General features: G+C 43.2%; 1 protein-coding gene across 3 annotated transcripts in view; it reads left to right on the top strand.

Annotated features, from left to right (window-relative positions):
- Positions 1-14,515, top strand: part of LPGAT1 (lysophosphatidylglycerol acyltransferase 1) — a 102,014-nt gene extending 87,499 nt beyond the window's left edge. For all 3 annotated transcript variants that reach the window (XM_056568262.1, XM_056568260.1, XM_056568261.1), the window contains 3 exons: positions 6,484-6,610; positions 10,244-10,350; positions 14,188-14,515. In XM_056568262.1, the coding sequence (XP_056424237.1) occupies positions 6,484-6,610; positions 10,244-10,350; positions 14,188-14,339 (386 nt within the window). In that variant the 3' untranslated portion in view covers positions 14,340-14,515. The remainder of the gene's footprint in view (positions 1-6,483; positions 6,611-10,243; positions 10,351-14,187) is intronic.
- Positions 14,516-15,848: the final 1,333 nt, after the last annotated feature.

Here is a 15,848-nt window from a genome sequence, read left to right as displayed (position 1 = left end):
TCTAGTACATAGGTCTCCAAACTGCTGACCTCCAGCTGTTGCAAAACAACAACTCCCAGCATGCCCGGACAGCCAACGGCTGTCCGGGCATGCTGGGAGTTGTCGTTTTGAAACAGCTGGAGGTCAGCAGTTTGGAGACCATTGCTTTAGTAGGTTGTACTAGAGGATGATCCCGCACAGCGAGAAACTTCAAGTATTATATGATTTTATTATGTTAATTTAATTTTTTTACTTTTTTTTAATTTTTTTTTTTTTTTTTACTGCTTAGGCGGGGTCACACCACAGAATTCCTGAGGGCGGCATTAAGACCGTGCGGACTGCATTGCCGTCCCTTTCTGTGCGTATCCACCAAAAGAATGTGTGTACATGAACAATCTTTCCGAAATTCGCGTAGACTGCGCTACAGTCCTCGCGGTCCTAGCCCTGCTCTCGTGGTCTCCGGTGGTGAAGTCCGTTCAGAGAGTCTGTTGTGTGAACTTGGCCTTAAGCTTGACCAGGAATCCATCTCCTAATGCTGTTTCCTGGGTAGTAGTTCGTCTTCCACCATAGGCTTAATGGATAAGAGACGCGCGGACTCTGCTGAACGCGCGAGGGAACAGTCAACCCCGCGCGGCTCTAGGAGAAGCCTCAGATTCGAGGATCCGGCATTAAATATTTAAGCTGCTTGGAATCACCCGACTCCCAGGAATTCCTCCGACTGACATATTAAATAAACTTCAGCACATTAGTAATTTATGACCATAAATTCAAAATTTAAACGGATAATTAAAGCTGCAGATTATCGCGATTCCACGAAAAAAGGTTTCTCAGGTCTAAAGACTCTCCTGTTCTCCTGTTCAAGGAGCGACTTGACCCAATTTATACAACCCGTAGCCGAGGGGATAAGTGTCGAGCGCTGGGGAATAATTTTTTTAGGCTCTTGGTATAGGATAGTGTAATTACCTCAGAACGCCATGTTGTCAGGAACAGCGTGAGAAATTCAATAGAACTTTACTGCAGCCTTTTGTAAGGGCCTTGGTCTCTAGGGCAACGTCTGCAATGTCAGTGCCTTAATGTCGGGCAGCTGGTTAGTAGTACGTGCAGGATTGTCCTGGACAGTCAGAAGCGCACAAGTTTGCCACCTTCTTTGTAGGCAGGATCTCTGGCCTCACCCCTGGCATCTCACTAGGTAACCACAATTGGTCAGGTTTGGTAAAATCCTGTAGAGCAATGCCTGGTAGCTGCATATCCCTGCAAGATATCCCTATGGGGAAGATAGGAGTGGTAGGTGGGTAGATAGGAGAAGGGGGTGGGAAGATGGAAGAGTGGTTGGTGGGTAGATAGGAAAGTGGTAGCTGGGTAGATAGGGTGGTAGGTGGGTAGATAGGAGGGTGGTAGATAGGAGGGTGGTTGGTGGGTAGATGGGAGAGTGGTTGGTGGGTAGATGGGAGAGTGGTTGGTGGGTAGATGGGAGAGTGGTTGGTGGGTAGATGGGAGACTGGTTGGTGGGTAGATGGGAGAGTGGTTGGTGGGTAGATGGGAGAGTGATAGCTGGGAGGGTGGTAGCTGGGTAGATGGGATGGTGGTAGATGGGAGAGTGGTTGGAGGGTGGTAGATTTGGAGAGTGGTAGCTGGGTAGATGGGAGGGTGGTAGCTGGGAGGGTGGTAGATAGAAGAAGGGGGTTGGTAGATAGGAGGGTGGTAGATGGGAGAGTGGTTGGAGAGTGTTAGCTGGGTAGATAGGAGGGTGGTAGTAGGTGGGTACATGGGAGAGGCTAGTGAGTAGATAAATAGATACATATGAGGTGGAGAGAGACAGAGATGGGAGGTAAGATATGGCAGAGATATCTATTATATAGCTCCCCCAGCAACAGCAAAAAAAATATATATATAAATGGGTTACCTGCCCATATAACCCCTTTAAAGGTTTATGCCAGATACCCTAAATCAGAACTTCCCAACCATGGTGCCTTCAGCTGTTCCAAAACTACAACTACCATAACGCCAAAGGCTGTCCGGGCATGCTGGGAGTTGTAGTTTTGCAACAGCTGGAGGCACCACGGTTAGGAAACACTGCGCTAGATGAACACGGAATGTGACCTGTAATTTGAACAAAGCCTAAGAGGAGTTGTAAGTTGCTGCAGATTTCAGTTCTGAATACTGGTTTAACCCCTTAGCGCACATCTGTACGTATACACCGCTCTTCCCGCATCTCTTTCCGGTGTCATCTGGTACTGCGCTCCGATCTTGACTGTTAACTGTTTAGATGCCGCAGTCAGCTGCTTGTTCTCCTGATCATTGAGCCCCCGACCTAGGAGGTGAAAGTTTTTACTGATAGGAACACTTTAGAGGTAAGAAGTGGAAACAAGTCTGTGCATTTGGAGTAGATAGAACTGCATGATGGGACACTATGGTCACCCAGATAGATAGTCGGCCTGACACACCGCAGCCTGCAGAATAGTCAGGAAGAACGTTCCACCGATTGGTCCTAGGCGTAGTTCATAGCTGGTCCTGGAAAGTATAAAACGCTGTAAATGTTCGGATTCCATTGTTTATTCTAAAGAATATGCGAGCCAGGGCGACAGCCCCATGAATTATTCACCACCCGGGAGCGCAGCTTTAGATATAGGTTACTTGTTCGATACTGAAAAACATCCTGGAAGCCGTTCCAGAGCGAGCGGCCAGGGAGACGTTCCTGCGCACAGATGTTTGTCTGACTCTCCAACATTACCCCGCGCACCATGAATAAATCATATACATCAGAATAATGGGATAGAAGATGGCCGGCAAAGCGCTGGCCCACATTTACGAGGGTAGATTTTGCGCCACTGTAAATAAAGGAGTTTGTTGGAAGAGTTTGCTCAAAGTATATTAAATGGCACATGTCTCTTTAAAGGGGTACTCTGGGGGAAAAAAATTTTTTAATTTTTTTAAGTTAAACAGATTAGCAAATTACTTCTAATAAAAAATCTTTACCCTTCCAGTACTTTTAAGCAGCTGTGTACTACAGAGGAAATTATTTTCTTTTGTTAATTTCTTTTTTGTCTTGTCCACAGTGCTCTCTACTGACACCTGATGCCCGTATCAGGAACTGTCCAGAGCAAGAGAAAATCCCCATAGCAAACCTATGCTGCTCTGGACAGTTCCTGATACAGGCATCCGGTGTCAGCAGAGAGCACTGTGGACAACACAAAAAAGAAATAAAAAAAAAAAAAGAATTTCCTCTGTAGTATACAGCTGCTTAAAAGTACTGGAAGGGTAAAGATTTTTTATTAGAAGTAATTTGCTCAGTTTAACTTTCTGGCACCAGTTCATTTAAGGGGTACTCCGGTGGAAAACAATTTTTTTTTTTTTCAAATGTATTGGTGCATTACTACTATTAAAAAAATCTCAATCCTTCCAGTACTTATCAACTGCTGTATGCTACAGAGGAAGTTGTGTAGTTCTTTCCAGTCTGACCACAGTGCTTACTGCTGACACCTCTGTCCACGTCAGGAACTGTCTGGAGCAGGAGAGGTTTGCCATGGAGATTCGCACCTACTGAGGTGTCAGCAGAGAGCACTGTGGTCAGACTGGAAAGAACTACACCTCTTCCTGTGGAGCATACAGCAGCTGATAAGTACTGGAAGGGTTATGATTTTTTAATAGAAGTAATTTACAGATCTGTTTAACTTTCTGGAGCCAGTTGATATGATTTTTATTTTTCCTCTGGAGTACCCCTTTAATACCTTGACAGCTGTGGTTACCCCCCCCTATGCATGTACACTTGGTTCAGTTGAGCGTGCATCTCTTGAACCGGTCAACAGGCACTAATTATGAACGTATTTAATCCCTCTGTATTTAATCTGCTTTATATCAAGTGCTGGCCTTGATAGAGGAGCGCTTAACTGTAGTTATATACATGTACGCTTGGCCCAATTAGGCATGCATGTGTTCTCAGCAGGGAAGAGAAAATAAACCACTCCTGACACCCCTTAAAGGGGTACTCCGGTGAAAAATTCTTTTTTTATTTTTTTAAATCAACTGGTGCCAGAAAGTTAGACAGATTTGTAAATTACTTCTATTAAAAAATCTTAATCCTTCCTGTACTTATTAGCTCCTGAATACTACAGTGGAAATTCTTTTCCGTTTGAAACACAGAGCTGTCTGCTGACATCATGAGCACAGTGGACAGTTCCTAAAATGGACAGAGATGTCAGCAGAGAGCAATGTAAAAGGAAATCCCCATAGCAGACATATGCTGCTCTGGACAGTTCCTAAAATGGACAGAGATGTCAGCAGAGAGCACTGTGTTCGTGATGTCAGCAGAGAGCTCTGTGTTTCAAAAAGAAAAGAATTTCCGCTGTAGTATTCAGCAGCTAATAAGTACAGGAAGGATTAAGATTTTCTAATAGAAGTAATTTACAAATCTGTTTAACTTTCCGGCACCAGTTGATTTAAAAAAAAAAAAAAAGTTTTTCACCGGAGTATATAGTTACATAGAGTACCCCTTTAACCCCTTAAGGACTCAGCCCATTTTGGCCTTAAGGACTCAGACAATTTAATTTTTACGTTTTCATTTTTTCCTCCTCGCCTTCTAAAAATCATAACTCTTTTATATTTTCATCCACAGACTAGTATGAGGGCTTGTTTTTTGCGCGACCAGTTGTCCTTTGTAATGACATCACTCATTATATCATAAAATGTATGGCGCAACCAAAAAACACTATTTTTGTGGGGAAATTAAAACGAAAAACGCAATTTTGCAAATTTTGGAAGGTTTTGTTTTCACGCCGTACAATTTCTGGTAAAAATGACATGTGTTCTTTATTCTGAGGGTCAATACGATTAATATGATACCCATTATTATATACTTTTCTATTATTGTTGCGCTTAAAAAAAATCACAAACTTTTTAACCAAATTAGTACGTTTATAATCCCTTTATTTTGATGACCTATAACTTTTTTATTTTTCCGTATAAGCGGCGGTATGGGGGCTCATTTTATGCGCCATGATCTGTACTTTTTTTTGATACCACATTTGTATATAAAAAACTTTTAATACATTTTTTATAATTTTTTTTTTAATAAAATGTATTAAAAAAGTAGGAATTTTGGACTTTTTAAAAATTTTTTCGTTCACGCCGTTCACCGTACGGGATCATTAACATTTTATTTTAATAGTTCGGACATTTACGCACGCGGCGATACCAAATATGTCTATAAAAAATGTTTTTTACGCTTTTTGGGGTAAAATAGGAAAAAACGGACGTTTTACTTTTTTATTGGTCGAGGGGATTTTTCACTTTTTTTTTACTTTTACTTTTACATTTTTTTAATTTTTTTTTTACACTTGAATAGTCCCCATAGGGGACTATTCATAGCAATACCATGATTGCTAATACTGATCTGTTCTATGTATAGGACATAGAACAGATCAGTATTATCGGTCATCTCCTGCTCTGGTCTGCTCGATCACAGACCAGAGCAGGAGACGCCGGGAGCCGCACGGAGGAAGGTGAGGGGACCTCCGTGCGGCGTTATGAATGATCGGATCCCCGCAGCAGCGCTGCGGGCGATCCGATCGTTCATTTTAATCGCGAACTCCCGCAGATGCCGGGATCTGTATTGATCCCGGCACCTGAGGGGTTAATGGCGGACGCCCGCGAGATCGCGGGCGTCGGCCATTGCCGGCGGGTCCCTGGCTGCGATTAGCAGCCGGGATCAGCCGCGCATGACACGGGCATCGCTCCGATGCCCGCGGTTATGCTTAGGACGTAAATGTACGTCCTGGTGCGTTAAGTACCACCTCACCAGGACGTACATTTACGTCCTGCGTCCTTAAGGGGTTAAGAACCATAATTGGCTGTTGAAATTCAACAGTGTTTGGAAGTGCCATAAAAAATGAATGGCTGTGCAGGTGCGCCGCAGGTCCGTTCATTCTGGGAACAGTTTTCCTCCATTCTTGCAATAGGTGATGGTCAGACCCCCCCAACTCTGCTTATTTCCTATCATAGTCAAGTTGTAATGCCACATAGCAAAGTGTTTCCCAACCAGCATGCCTCCAGCTGTTGCAAAACTGGGCATGCTGGGAGTTGTAGTTTTGCAACAGCTGGAGGCTCCCTGGTTGGGAAACACTACCCTATCCTGTGGATAGGAGATAACGGTGAGTTGGGAATACCCCTTTATGTTGTTTTTTTTTTTTTTTTTTTAAGAGGTTGTAGGAGATAAACAAAAAGGTGGTTTGCCTGAGAAAACAGCGCCATCCTTGTCCATGGGGCCGTGTCTGGTATAACAGTATTCAAGTGAGTGGTGCTAAGCTGCAATACCGGACAATAGCTACCAAAAACAGAGCTTGTCTACTTTCCTAAAACCCCTTCAGTCTATGGTTACTTTGTGTTATACGTACACTTAGATTTGTTAATTTTCCTAAAAATAATTCCGATTAACATTATATATTTGTTATATTTGTATTATTTAATTTATTTACTCATTCATTTTATTTATTTATTTATTGTCCTTAGATCGGAAACCTAAAGGCTTACAGTGGGTAATAGACACCACCATTGGATACCCCGATGCAAATCCTATGGACATTCAGACCTGGATTTTGGGCTACCGGCCTCCTACTGTCACACACGTGTACTACAGGTAGAACACCGCCCCCATTATTAGCAGGCATTCCTTCAGAAGTTGTGCAGGAGTAGAGAAAATGTTTATAAAAACTGCGCCTCTTTTGTTCGTGGGCCGGCTGCCTTATTGCATCTTGGCCTTTTTCACTTGAATAGATATGAGCTATGGGTAAGAGTAGGATAAAAGCATCATTCTTTGTAGTCCTAACCTAAGAAAATTCTTTTAAAGGCATACTCCGGTGGAAAACCTTTTTTTTATTTTATTTATTTATTTTTTTTTTTCCTCTCTCTCTTTTTGTTTTATATCAACTAGTGTCAGAAAGTTAAACAGATTTGTAAATTACTTGTATTTCAAAATCTTAATCCTTCCAGTACTTATCAGCTGCTGTATACTACAGAGGAAGTTCTTTTCTTTTTGAATTTCTTTTCTCTCTGACCACAGTGCTCTCTGCTGACACCTCTGTCCGTGTCAGGAACTGTCCAGAGTAGAAACAAATCCCCATAGAAAACCTCTCCTGCTCCGGACAGTTCCTGACATGGACAGAGGTGTCAGCAGAGAGCACTGTGGTCAGACAGAAAAGACATTTAAAGAGAGGAGAACTTCCTGTGGAGCAATACAGCAGCTGATAAGTACTGGAAGGATTAAGATTTTTTAATAGAAGTAATTTACAAATCTGTATAACTATCTGGCAACAGTTAATAAAAAAATGAAATGTTTTCCACCGGAGTACCCCTTTAAGGGAATGTTTAATCTAGATTTATGAATGAATACCAGATACTGATAGGTAATCTTTTCTTCCTACATGTAGAGGGGGATATATGCATATTTGATGAAGGGGGCCCCCCTTTCATTATTATGAATGCCCTTCGCAACAGTCACCACACGGAACACGGCACACAGAATCAAGGTTCCTGCCCCTCTGATCGATTGCTTTGATAGTCAGAGGGGACTACAAAGCCCTATTACTCAGGGATATGGGGGAGGGGCTGATCATGTGATCAGTTTCATCCATAGCTATGTATCAGTGACCAAAGGTCCTCTTTAAAGGGGTACTTCCGTGGAAAACTTTTGTTCTTAAGTCAACTGATGCCAGAAAGTTAAACAGATTTGTAAATTACTTCTATTAAAAAATCTTAATCCTTCCAGTACTTTTTAGGGGCTGTATACTAAAGAGGAAATGCTTTTCTTTTTGGATTTCTCTGATGTCACGACCACAGTGCTCTCTGCTGACATCTCTGTCCAGTTTAGGAACTGTCCAGAGCAGCATATGTTTGCTATGGGGATTTTCTCCTGGACAGTTCCAAAAATGGACAGCAGAGGTCAGCAGAGAGCACTGTGGTCGTGACATCAGAGAAATCCAAAAAAGAAAAGCATTACTTCTGTAGTATATAGCCCCTAAAAAGTACTGGAAGGATTAAGATTTTTTAATAGAAGTAATTTACAAATCTGTTTAACGTTCTGGCACCAGTTGATTTAAAAAAAAAAAAAGTTTTCCACGGGAGTACCCCTTTAAAGCAGCTATCCAGTGGTGAACAACTTATCCCCTATAATAAGGATAGGGGATAAGTTGCAGATCGCGGGGGTCAGACCGCTGGGGCCCCCCACGATCTCCTGTACGGGGCCCCGACAGCCCGCGGGAAGGGGGGTGTCGACCCACACACGAAGCGGCGGCCGACATGCCCCCTCAATACAATTCTATGGCAGAGCCGGAGCGCTCCCTGATAAGAGGTTTCTGCTGATGTGTGCCCTTCACCACACCACAGTGAGATACCCACCTTGTATAGCCGTGAACTTAATGGCACGGCGGTAAGCACGGGCTGGGTCAATGGTTTTTAGTTGCCTGCTGGATCGGTATCGGGCCCCAATAATGGGGGCCGATGGTAATGGTAGACAGATGAGACGTAAAAAACGGTTTTGCGGAGGCGCTGCACAACAAGAACACGCAGAGAGGACTCGAGCAGCACAGGACAATAAAATGTTTTATTGGTATAACGGGGATAACGCATTTCGGCGGAAGCACAGACTCACACAGGACCTCTGACCAGCTCTACAGTACTACCAGAATCTACTTGGGCACTGTAAGTGGACCTGAGGAAGGCATGAGTTCATACCGAAACGCGTTGTCCCCGTTATAATAATAAAACATTTTATTGTCCTGTGCTGCTCGAGTCCTCTCTTCGTGTTCTTGTTGTGCAGCGCCTACGCAAAACCGTTTTTTACGTCTCACCTGTCTACCTTTAAGCTGATACGATGGATGGCTGATGCTCAGGTAGTCATGGTGCCAAATTTCGGCACTGCCCATGATTTGTTTGGCGCCCACACTGGGGCCGGAAGCAGTTAGTTATGTAGTGGTCAGGCCTGGTACTGCAGGTCAGCTTCTGAGCCAACTGCTTCCGATTTACTGATACGGGGTGTTGGCACCACAACTATCAGAGGCCATCAATCGTATTAGCCTGGTGGGCTTTTCCCAAAGATGGAAGGGCAAAAAAAAAAAAAACACATACTCACCCTTCAGCTCGCTACTGTTCCTGCCAACTCTCCTGCTTTGTATACTGCACACTGGAGAGGTCACAACAAGAAGTGCACTTGACTGCTGATGTCACATACTGACTGTAAAGGGACATCATTGAGGCACCTTTGTTTGTGGTGATGCTGGATCGGGATTGAGCTATAGGGATGAGTATTGTATTTTTCTATTCGCCCTCCCATTCTTTGTCTCAGGGCAATTTTGGAAAATTCCCCAAGAACCCTTTTAATGGGATTACCCAGAATAAAAAAAACACAGTAGCTGCTTTCTTCCAGAAACAGCACCATGCTTGTCCTCAGGCTGTATATGGTATTTCAGGTCCAATCACTTTAAAGGGGTTATCCAGGAAAAAACTTTTTTTTATATCTATATATATAGATCTATATATATATATCTCAACTGGCTCCGGAAAGTTAAACAGATTTGTAAATTACTTCTATTAAAAAATCTTAATCCTTTCAGTAGTTATGAGCTTCTGAAGTTAAGGTTGTTCTTTTCTGTCTAAGTGATCTTTGGGAACTTAGTGTCTAAGTGTCTCGGGAACCGCCCAGTTTAGAAGCAAATCCCCATAGCAAACCTCTTCTAAACTTGGCGGTTCCCGAGACACGTGTCATCAGAGAGCACTTAGACAGAAAAGAACAACCTTAACTTCAGAAGCTCATAAGTACTGAAAGGATTAAGATTTTTTTAATAGAAGTAATTTACAAACCTGTTTAACTTTCTAGAGCCAGTTGATATATAAAAAAAAGTTTTTCCCTGGATAAACCCTTTAATGGAACTGAACTGCAATACTGGTCGCAAACTAAGCACGAGGGTGGCGCGGTTTCTGGAAGAAATCATCTATGTTATTCTAGTCCTGGACAACCCCTTTTTAACTTTATGAATTGTATGACCCACAGTTCAGATGGAGTATGCTTGGCCTTGTATCATTTCTATTTCTCTACATCAGTGTTTCCCAACCAGGGTGCCTCCAGCTGTTGCAAAACTACAACTCCCAGCATGCCCGGACAGCCTTTGGCTGTCCGGGCATGCTGAGAGTTGTAGTTTTGCAACACTGCTCTGCATACCGGTAATTGTACCGATAGTTCTCTTTAATATAATATGTGGTTTCCCCCCCCAAACAGAATCTATCCTATCAAAGATGTTCCCATGGAAACAGAAGCGTTAACAGATTGGTTATATCAGCGCTTTGTGGAAAAAGAAGAGCTTTTGTCACATTTTTATAAAACAGGTAAAGTAGGAATGAACTTGGGGCTTGTGGGAGTCTGGGAATGTCCGTGTAGTGATCCATCGTAAGATTTGGCATGTATAACTGTTTCACCCCTGTTAAAGGGGCACTCCGAACGCTTGGAGCAAGTGGCGGGGTCGTGACGTGATAACACGCTCCCTCAATGTATGTCTATGGGAGGGGATGTGACAGCTGCCAGGCCCCCTCCCATAGACTTGCATTAAGGGGGGGGTGGCATGATGTCATGAGGGGCGTGGCAGTGACGTCACGATATCGCCGCCCACACCCAGTGTTCTAAACAAACGAGTGCTGCACAGAAATCTGATAGGGGATAAGATGTCTAGGGGCGGAGTTCCCCTTTAACACATGGTTGGATTACACTCCCCTAAAAGGGAATCCTAAGTGCGACCGTTGTAAGTCATGTAGATACAATCAGGTTTTTTCATATCTGAGAATAGGAGGGGTGGACAGTAGAGTGAGTTGCTTTTTTATCCTGCAAAATTAGATATGTTGTTTGGGTTGTTTTGTGTCCATGTGTGTTTTTTTATTTTTTATTTAGAAGACGATAGTTACACACCTAGGGGAAGATTTATCAAAATCTGTGCAGTTGCCCTTAGCAACCAATCACATTGCCCCTTTAATTTTTAAAAAAGGCCCCTGGTAAATGGAAGAAGCAATCTGGATGGTTTCAATGCGCAATTGTTTTATTTTTCCTCACGGGTTTTGATAAATCTCCACCATAGTTACTTCCTCCCTTACTGGTCGACTTTTCCTCTGCAAAAGCTCCCCCAATGTGAGCGGACGTAAAAGAAATGTGCAGGACAACAAGGAAAGGGTTACCCAAAGCACTGAACACTTTGGCACTGGGCTGAGCTGATAATTCACACAGTATGCTACTATATATGGCATGTGGGGAGGAGAAGGGGTTACTGATGTCTTTTCAAGGTGCTGAAATCGGAAAGAAAATGGCAACCGCAATGCAAGGAATGGGTTACCCTGAGCACTGAACTCTTGACACTACGCTGTGCTGGCAGTTTACACAGAACACTACTGTAGATGGCATATGTGGAGGTGAAGGTCTTAGTGATGTACTGGCTTTGCAAAGTGCTCTGTTAGTAGAAAGGGATATAGTAGCTCTGCTGCGGAGATGAGCGGGGAACATTGATTTACATTGCATAGACAGTGCCGTCTGCTGGACACCCAAGTATACAGTTTTTCTTTCTCGAGCACATGCTAAGCCCCACCCCCCACTTCCTATGTTCTATTTTGCTGTGACTGTTACTAGAGGCAGATTTTCCCTAAAACAGGAAGAGATTACAAAGAAGGGAGACACCTATTGGCCAAGATTTTAGTTTTTTTTTCTAGGGTAAGGAGTAATTTTTGGTACATTAAGTGATTTACAAAAATGTTAGACATCACACAGGGTATCAGATAGAGGGAGGTTCTTTTAAACAACAGTGGCCATTTAAGTTTTTAAAAAAGCACGGTCCCCGTCATTAATTTTGATATATATCAGAAAATGCAAGATTAACACAAACTCCCTATAATTTTATTTTGTCAAAGGAGTCCGTCAGCTGAAATGTCTAATTTCTTCAGCATCTCCGTCGTGTTTCCACCGCGCAGTCTACATCAATATAGATAGATAGAAGCGAATAGGCAGCAGCATTCCATGCCCAATCTTGCAAAGACATGGCCACCCTTTTAGCTACATCCCTTTTATTTTCAGCTTACAATATCTTCATCACAACTCAGCCCCACCTGAGGACGGGATATGAGGATTAGAAATGGGGATTAGATATGGGCGCGGGATATGAGGTTTCAATATGGGGACGGAATAGGAGGTTGAGATATGAGGACAGTATATGAGGTCAAGAAATGAGGACAAAATATGAAGACAGGATATGAGGTCAGAATAGGAGGAGGGGATTTGGGGTCAGGATATAAGGAGGGGATATGAGGTCAAGATATGAGGACAAAATACACTGCTCGAAAAAATAAAGGGAACACTAAGATAACACATCCTAGATCTGAATGAACTAATCGTATGAAATATTTTCATCTTTACATAGTTGAATGCGCTGACAACAAAATCACACGAAAATGATCAATGGAAATCAAATTTATCAACCCATGGAGGTCTCAAATCAAAGTGGAAAACCCCACTACAGGCTGAACCAACTTTATGTAATGTCCTTTAAAACAAATCTAAATGAGGCTCAGTAGTGTGTGTGGCCTCCACGTGCCCGTAACACCTCCGTACAACACCTGGGCATGCTCCTGATGAGGTGGTAGATGGTCTCCTGAGGGATGTCCTCCCAGACCTGGACTAAAGTATCCGCCAACTCCTGGACAGTCTGTGGCGTAGGTGGATGGAGCGAGACATAATGTCCTAGATGTGCTCAATCGGATTCAGGTCTGGGGAACGGGCGGACCAGTCCATAGCATCAATGCCTTCCTCTTGCAGGAACTGCTGACACACTCCAGCCACATGAGGTCTAGCATTGTCTTGCATTAGGAGGAACCCAGGGCCAACCGCACCAGCATATGGTCTCACAAGGGGTCTGAGGATCTCATCTCGGTACCTAATGGCAGTCAGGCTACCTCTGGCCAGCACATGGAGGGCTGTGCGTCCCACCAAAGAAATGCCACCCCACACCATTACTGACCCAAACCGGTCATGCTGGAGGATGTTGTAGGCAGCAGAACGTTCTCCACGGCATCTGTCACGTCTGTCGCATTGTGCTCAGTGTGCCTGCTTTCATCTATGAAGAGCACAGGGCGCAGTGGCGAATTTGCCAATCTTGGTGTTCTCTGGCAAATGCCAAACGTCCTGCACGGTGTTGGGCTGTAAGCACAACCCCCACCTGTGGACGTTGGGCCCTCGTACCACCCTCATGGAGTTTGTTTCTGACCGTTTGAGTGGACACATGCACATTTGTGGCCTGCTGTAGGTCATTTTGCAGGGCTCTGGCAGTGCTCCTCCTGCTCCTCCTATTATAATAATAATAATAAAAAAAAAAAAATATATATATATATATATATATATATATATATATATATATATATATATATTGTGTGTGTATATGGCCAACCTCCCTTGCATGTAAAAAAAAAAAAAAAAAAAAAAAAAATATATATATATATATATATATATATATATATTTATTTATTTACATGCAAGAGAGGTTGGCCAGGACAAGTTTATTGTATTTTGCCAATCCAGGGGGTGACTGACCATACGTGACCAATATTATTTCATTAAATCCCCAAGATCTTGGGGGTAGGCCTTGTCAGCTTGATTTCTACACTGTGCTGATCTATTTTTACATGTTTTTAGGACAGTGTCACGGCACAATGTCTAGACATCGCTTTACTTAACACAATAGATGGCTAAAAGAATAAAGCCTGTGAAGCTGAATTATTACGACATGGTCCTGCCAAAGTGTTGTGATTCCCTCCCCCCCCCCCCAACCCAGGCCTCAAGGCCTACCAACATTCTGGGTTTTTTCAGTTATTCCTTTGGGGTAGAACAGGGGAAAAGTAAAAATCCTGGACTGTTGTGAGGGCCAGCTATGTGCATGCTCAAGGACCTGCTCCCTGCTAGGGAGAGGAATGCAGGGTAAGCAAGCAACACAACAATGCTATGACTAGTGTCAACACAGATAAAAGTGACAAGAACATAATCCTAATATCCTGATCCTTGTTTGTTTTTTTCCCTTGGTGATTAGGTATGCTTTAACTAAATTTGGATTATTGTTAACCCCATGTACATTGTGTCTCCAGAACGTTTTGTGTTTTGATGAGCTCCTCAGACTTCCTTACCTCTCTCTTCTCTTCCAGGTGCATTCCCTCCCCTGCCCGGACAGAAGAAAGCCGTCCCCAGAGAGATGACCCTAAACAACATCTGGCTCTTCCTTGTACAGTCGCTGGCGTTTTTGTCAGGGTATATGTGGTACTGCGTCCTTCACTATTTTTATCAATGCCTATTTTAAAAAAAAAATCTCGTTTGGACCTGAGGACTTTAAATGTAGGAAATTTCATGCTCTTACGTAAGAGCATCCTTGTTATCTGTGTGAATGTGAATGACACCACAGTCAAGAAAATAGTTGACTTAATTTTTTTATAATTTTATTTTTCAGTTGTTTTGTTTTTTGGTTTTTTTTGGTTTTTTTTTCTACAATTAAAGCTCCGCTTGGGTTGGGGCTGTTTTAAACCCATGGTATAATGGATCCATGTCGGTGACTTGCTAATGTATTTTTAGCAATTGGACAGGAGTCCTTCCCGGTCTGTTTCGGTGAGGAAAGGTGATGGATGCATCGAAACAGATTTATGTTCAAAAGACACACGAGCCGGAGAATACTTGGTCTTCGTTGCCCCTTCTCAAACCAACAAAAAAGACTGTGAAACGCGTTGTCACGGATTTGCTTTTGTCCCTGATGCCCAAGGGACGCGTCATGCTGTGACAAACAGTCTCCATGATCCTCTCTGTTCTCTTGTCCACGTCCTTCATGACATCACGTGCATCCGACTTGACTGAGATCGAGATGGTCGTTTTAAGTTTACCGCCTGGTTTACTCATCATCCCTTTTGGACAAGTGTCGATTTACCTGTAAAGTTTGTTGTTGTTGTTTGTTTTTTCTTTGTTAGTATGCGCCACTTTTTTTGTATGTGGATTTTATCAATGTAGTAATAATTTTTTTTTTTTTTCATTCCCTCCTCAATTGCACTTTTTACAATGGTTATAAGTTCTGTGGACAGTCTCTTGTTCCTGATAAGTGCTGGAAAAAAATGTTTTTTTTTTTTTTTTTTTAGATACGCGTCTGATAATTTTGTCAAGGGAGTCTGTCGGCTGAAATGTCTTATTTCATTAGCGTCTCCGTCGTGTTTCCACGACACGGCCTATAGATCTAGATCTGACATGCCGGGAGAAGTGTATTATTGTATTTTGCCAATCCAGGGGGTGACTCTGACCATATGTGACCAATATTCTTTCCTTCAGTCCCCTGGATCCGGGGGGGAGGCAGCGTCAGCTCAATTTGTACACTGTGCTGATCTTTTAGGGCACTGTCACGTCACTTTACTCTACACAGTAGATGGCTAATAGATTGCCACGCTGAGACCTATGAAGCTGAATTATTACGGCGTGGTCATGCCAAAGTGTTGTGGTCCTCATGGCCCACCAACATTCCGAGATTTTTCATTTACTCCATTGAAATAGAACAGGGAAAAATGTACTTCCTGGACTGTTGGTGGCCTTGAGGACTGGGTTGGGGACCTCCAGTCTAGCCCTTTGGGGCGACGCCAATGCGCCATCGGCTGCATATGGAGCTAGTAAATTGTTGATCTCCAGTCTAACATGGGTCATAGATACTAAATCAAATCCCCCACTATGAATGGTCGTTCCGGAGGCTGATGCCAGTCTTTGCCGATTGGACTCGGTTGCCGGCCGATGATGAACGACTGTTCCCAAGACTTTTCAATGGGGGATCCCAAGGGGGAGT

The sequence above is a fragment of the Hyla sarda genome, chromosome 3, assembly GCF_029499605.1.
Source record: "Hyla sarda isolate aHylSar1 chromosome 3, aHylSar1.hap1, whole genome shotgun sequence".
NCBI classification, from domain to species: Eukaryota; Metazoa; Chordata; class Amphibia; order Anura; family Hylidae; genus Hyla; species Hyla sarda.
Note: the sequence above shows the minus strand (reverse complement) of the source record. Positions and strands in the feature narration are given on the sequence as shown.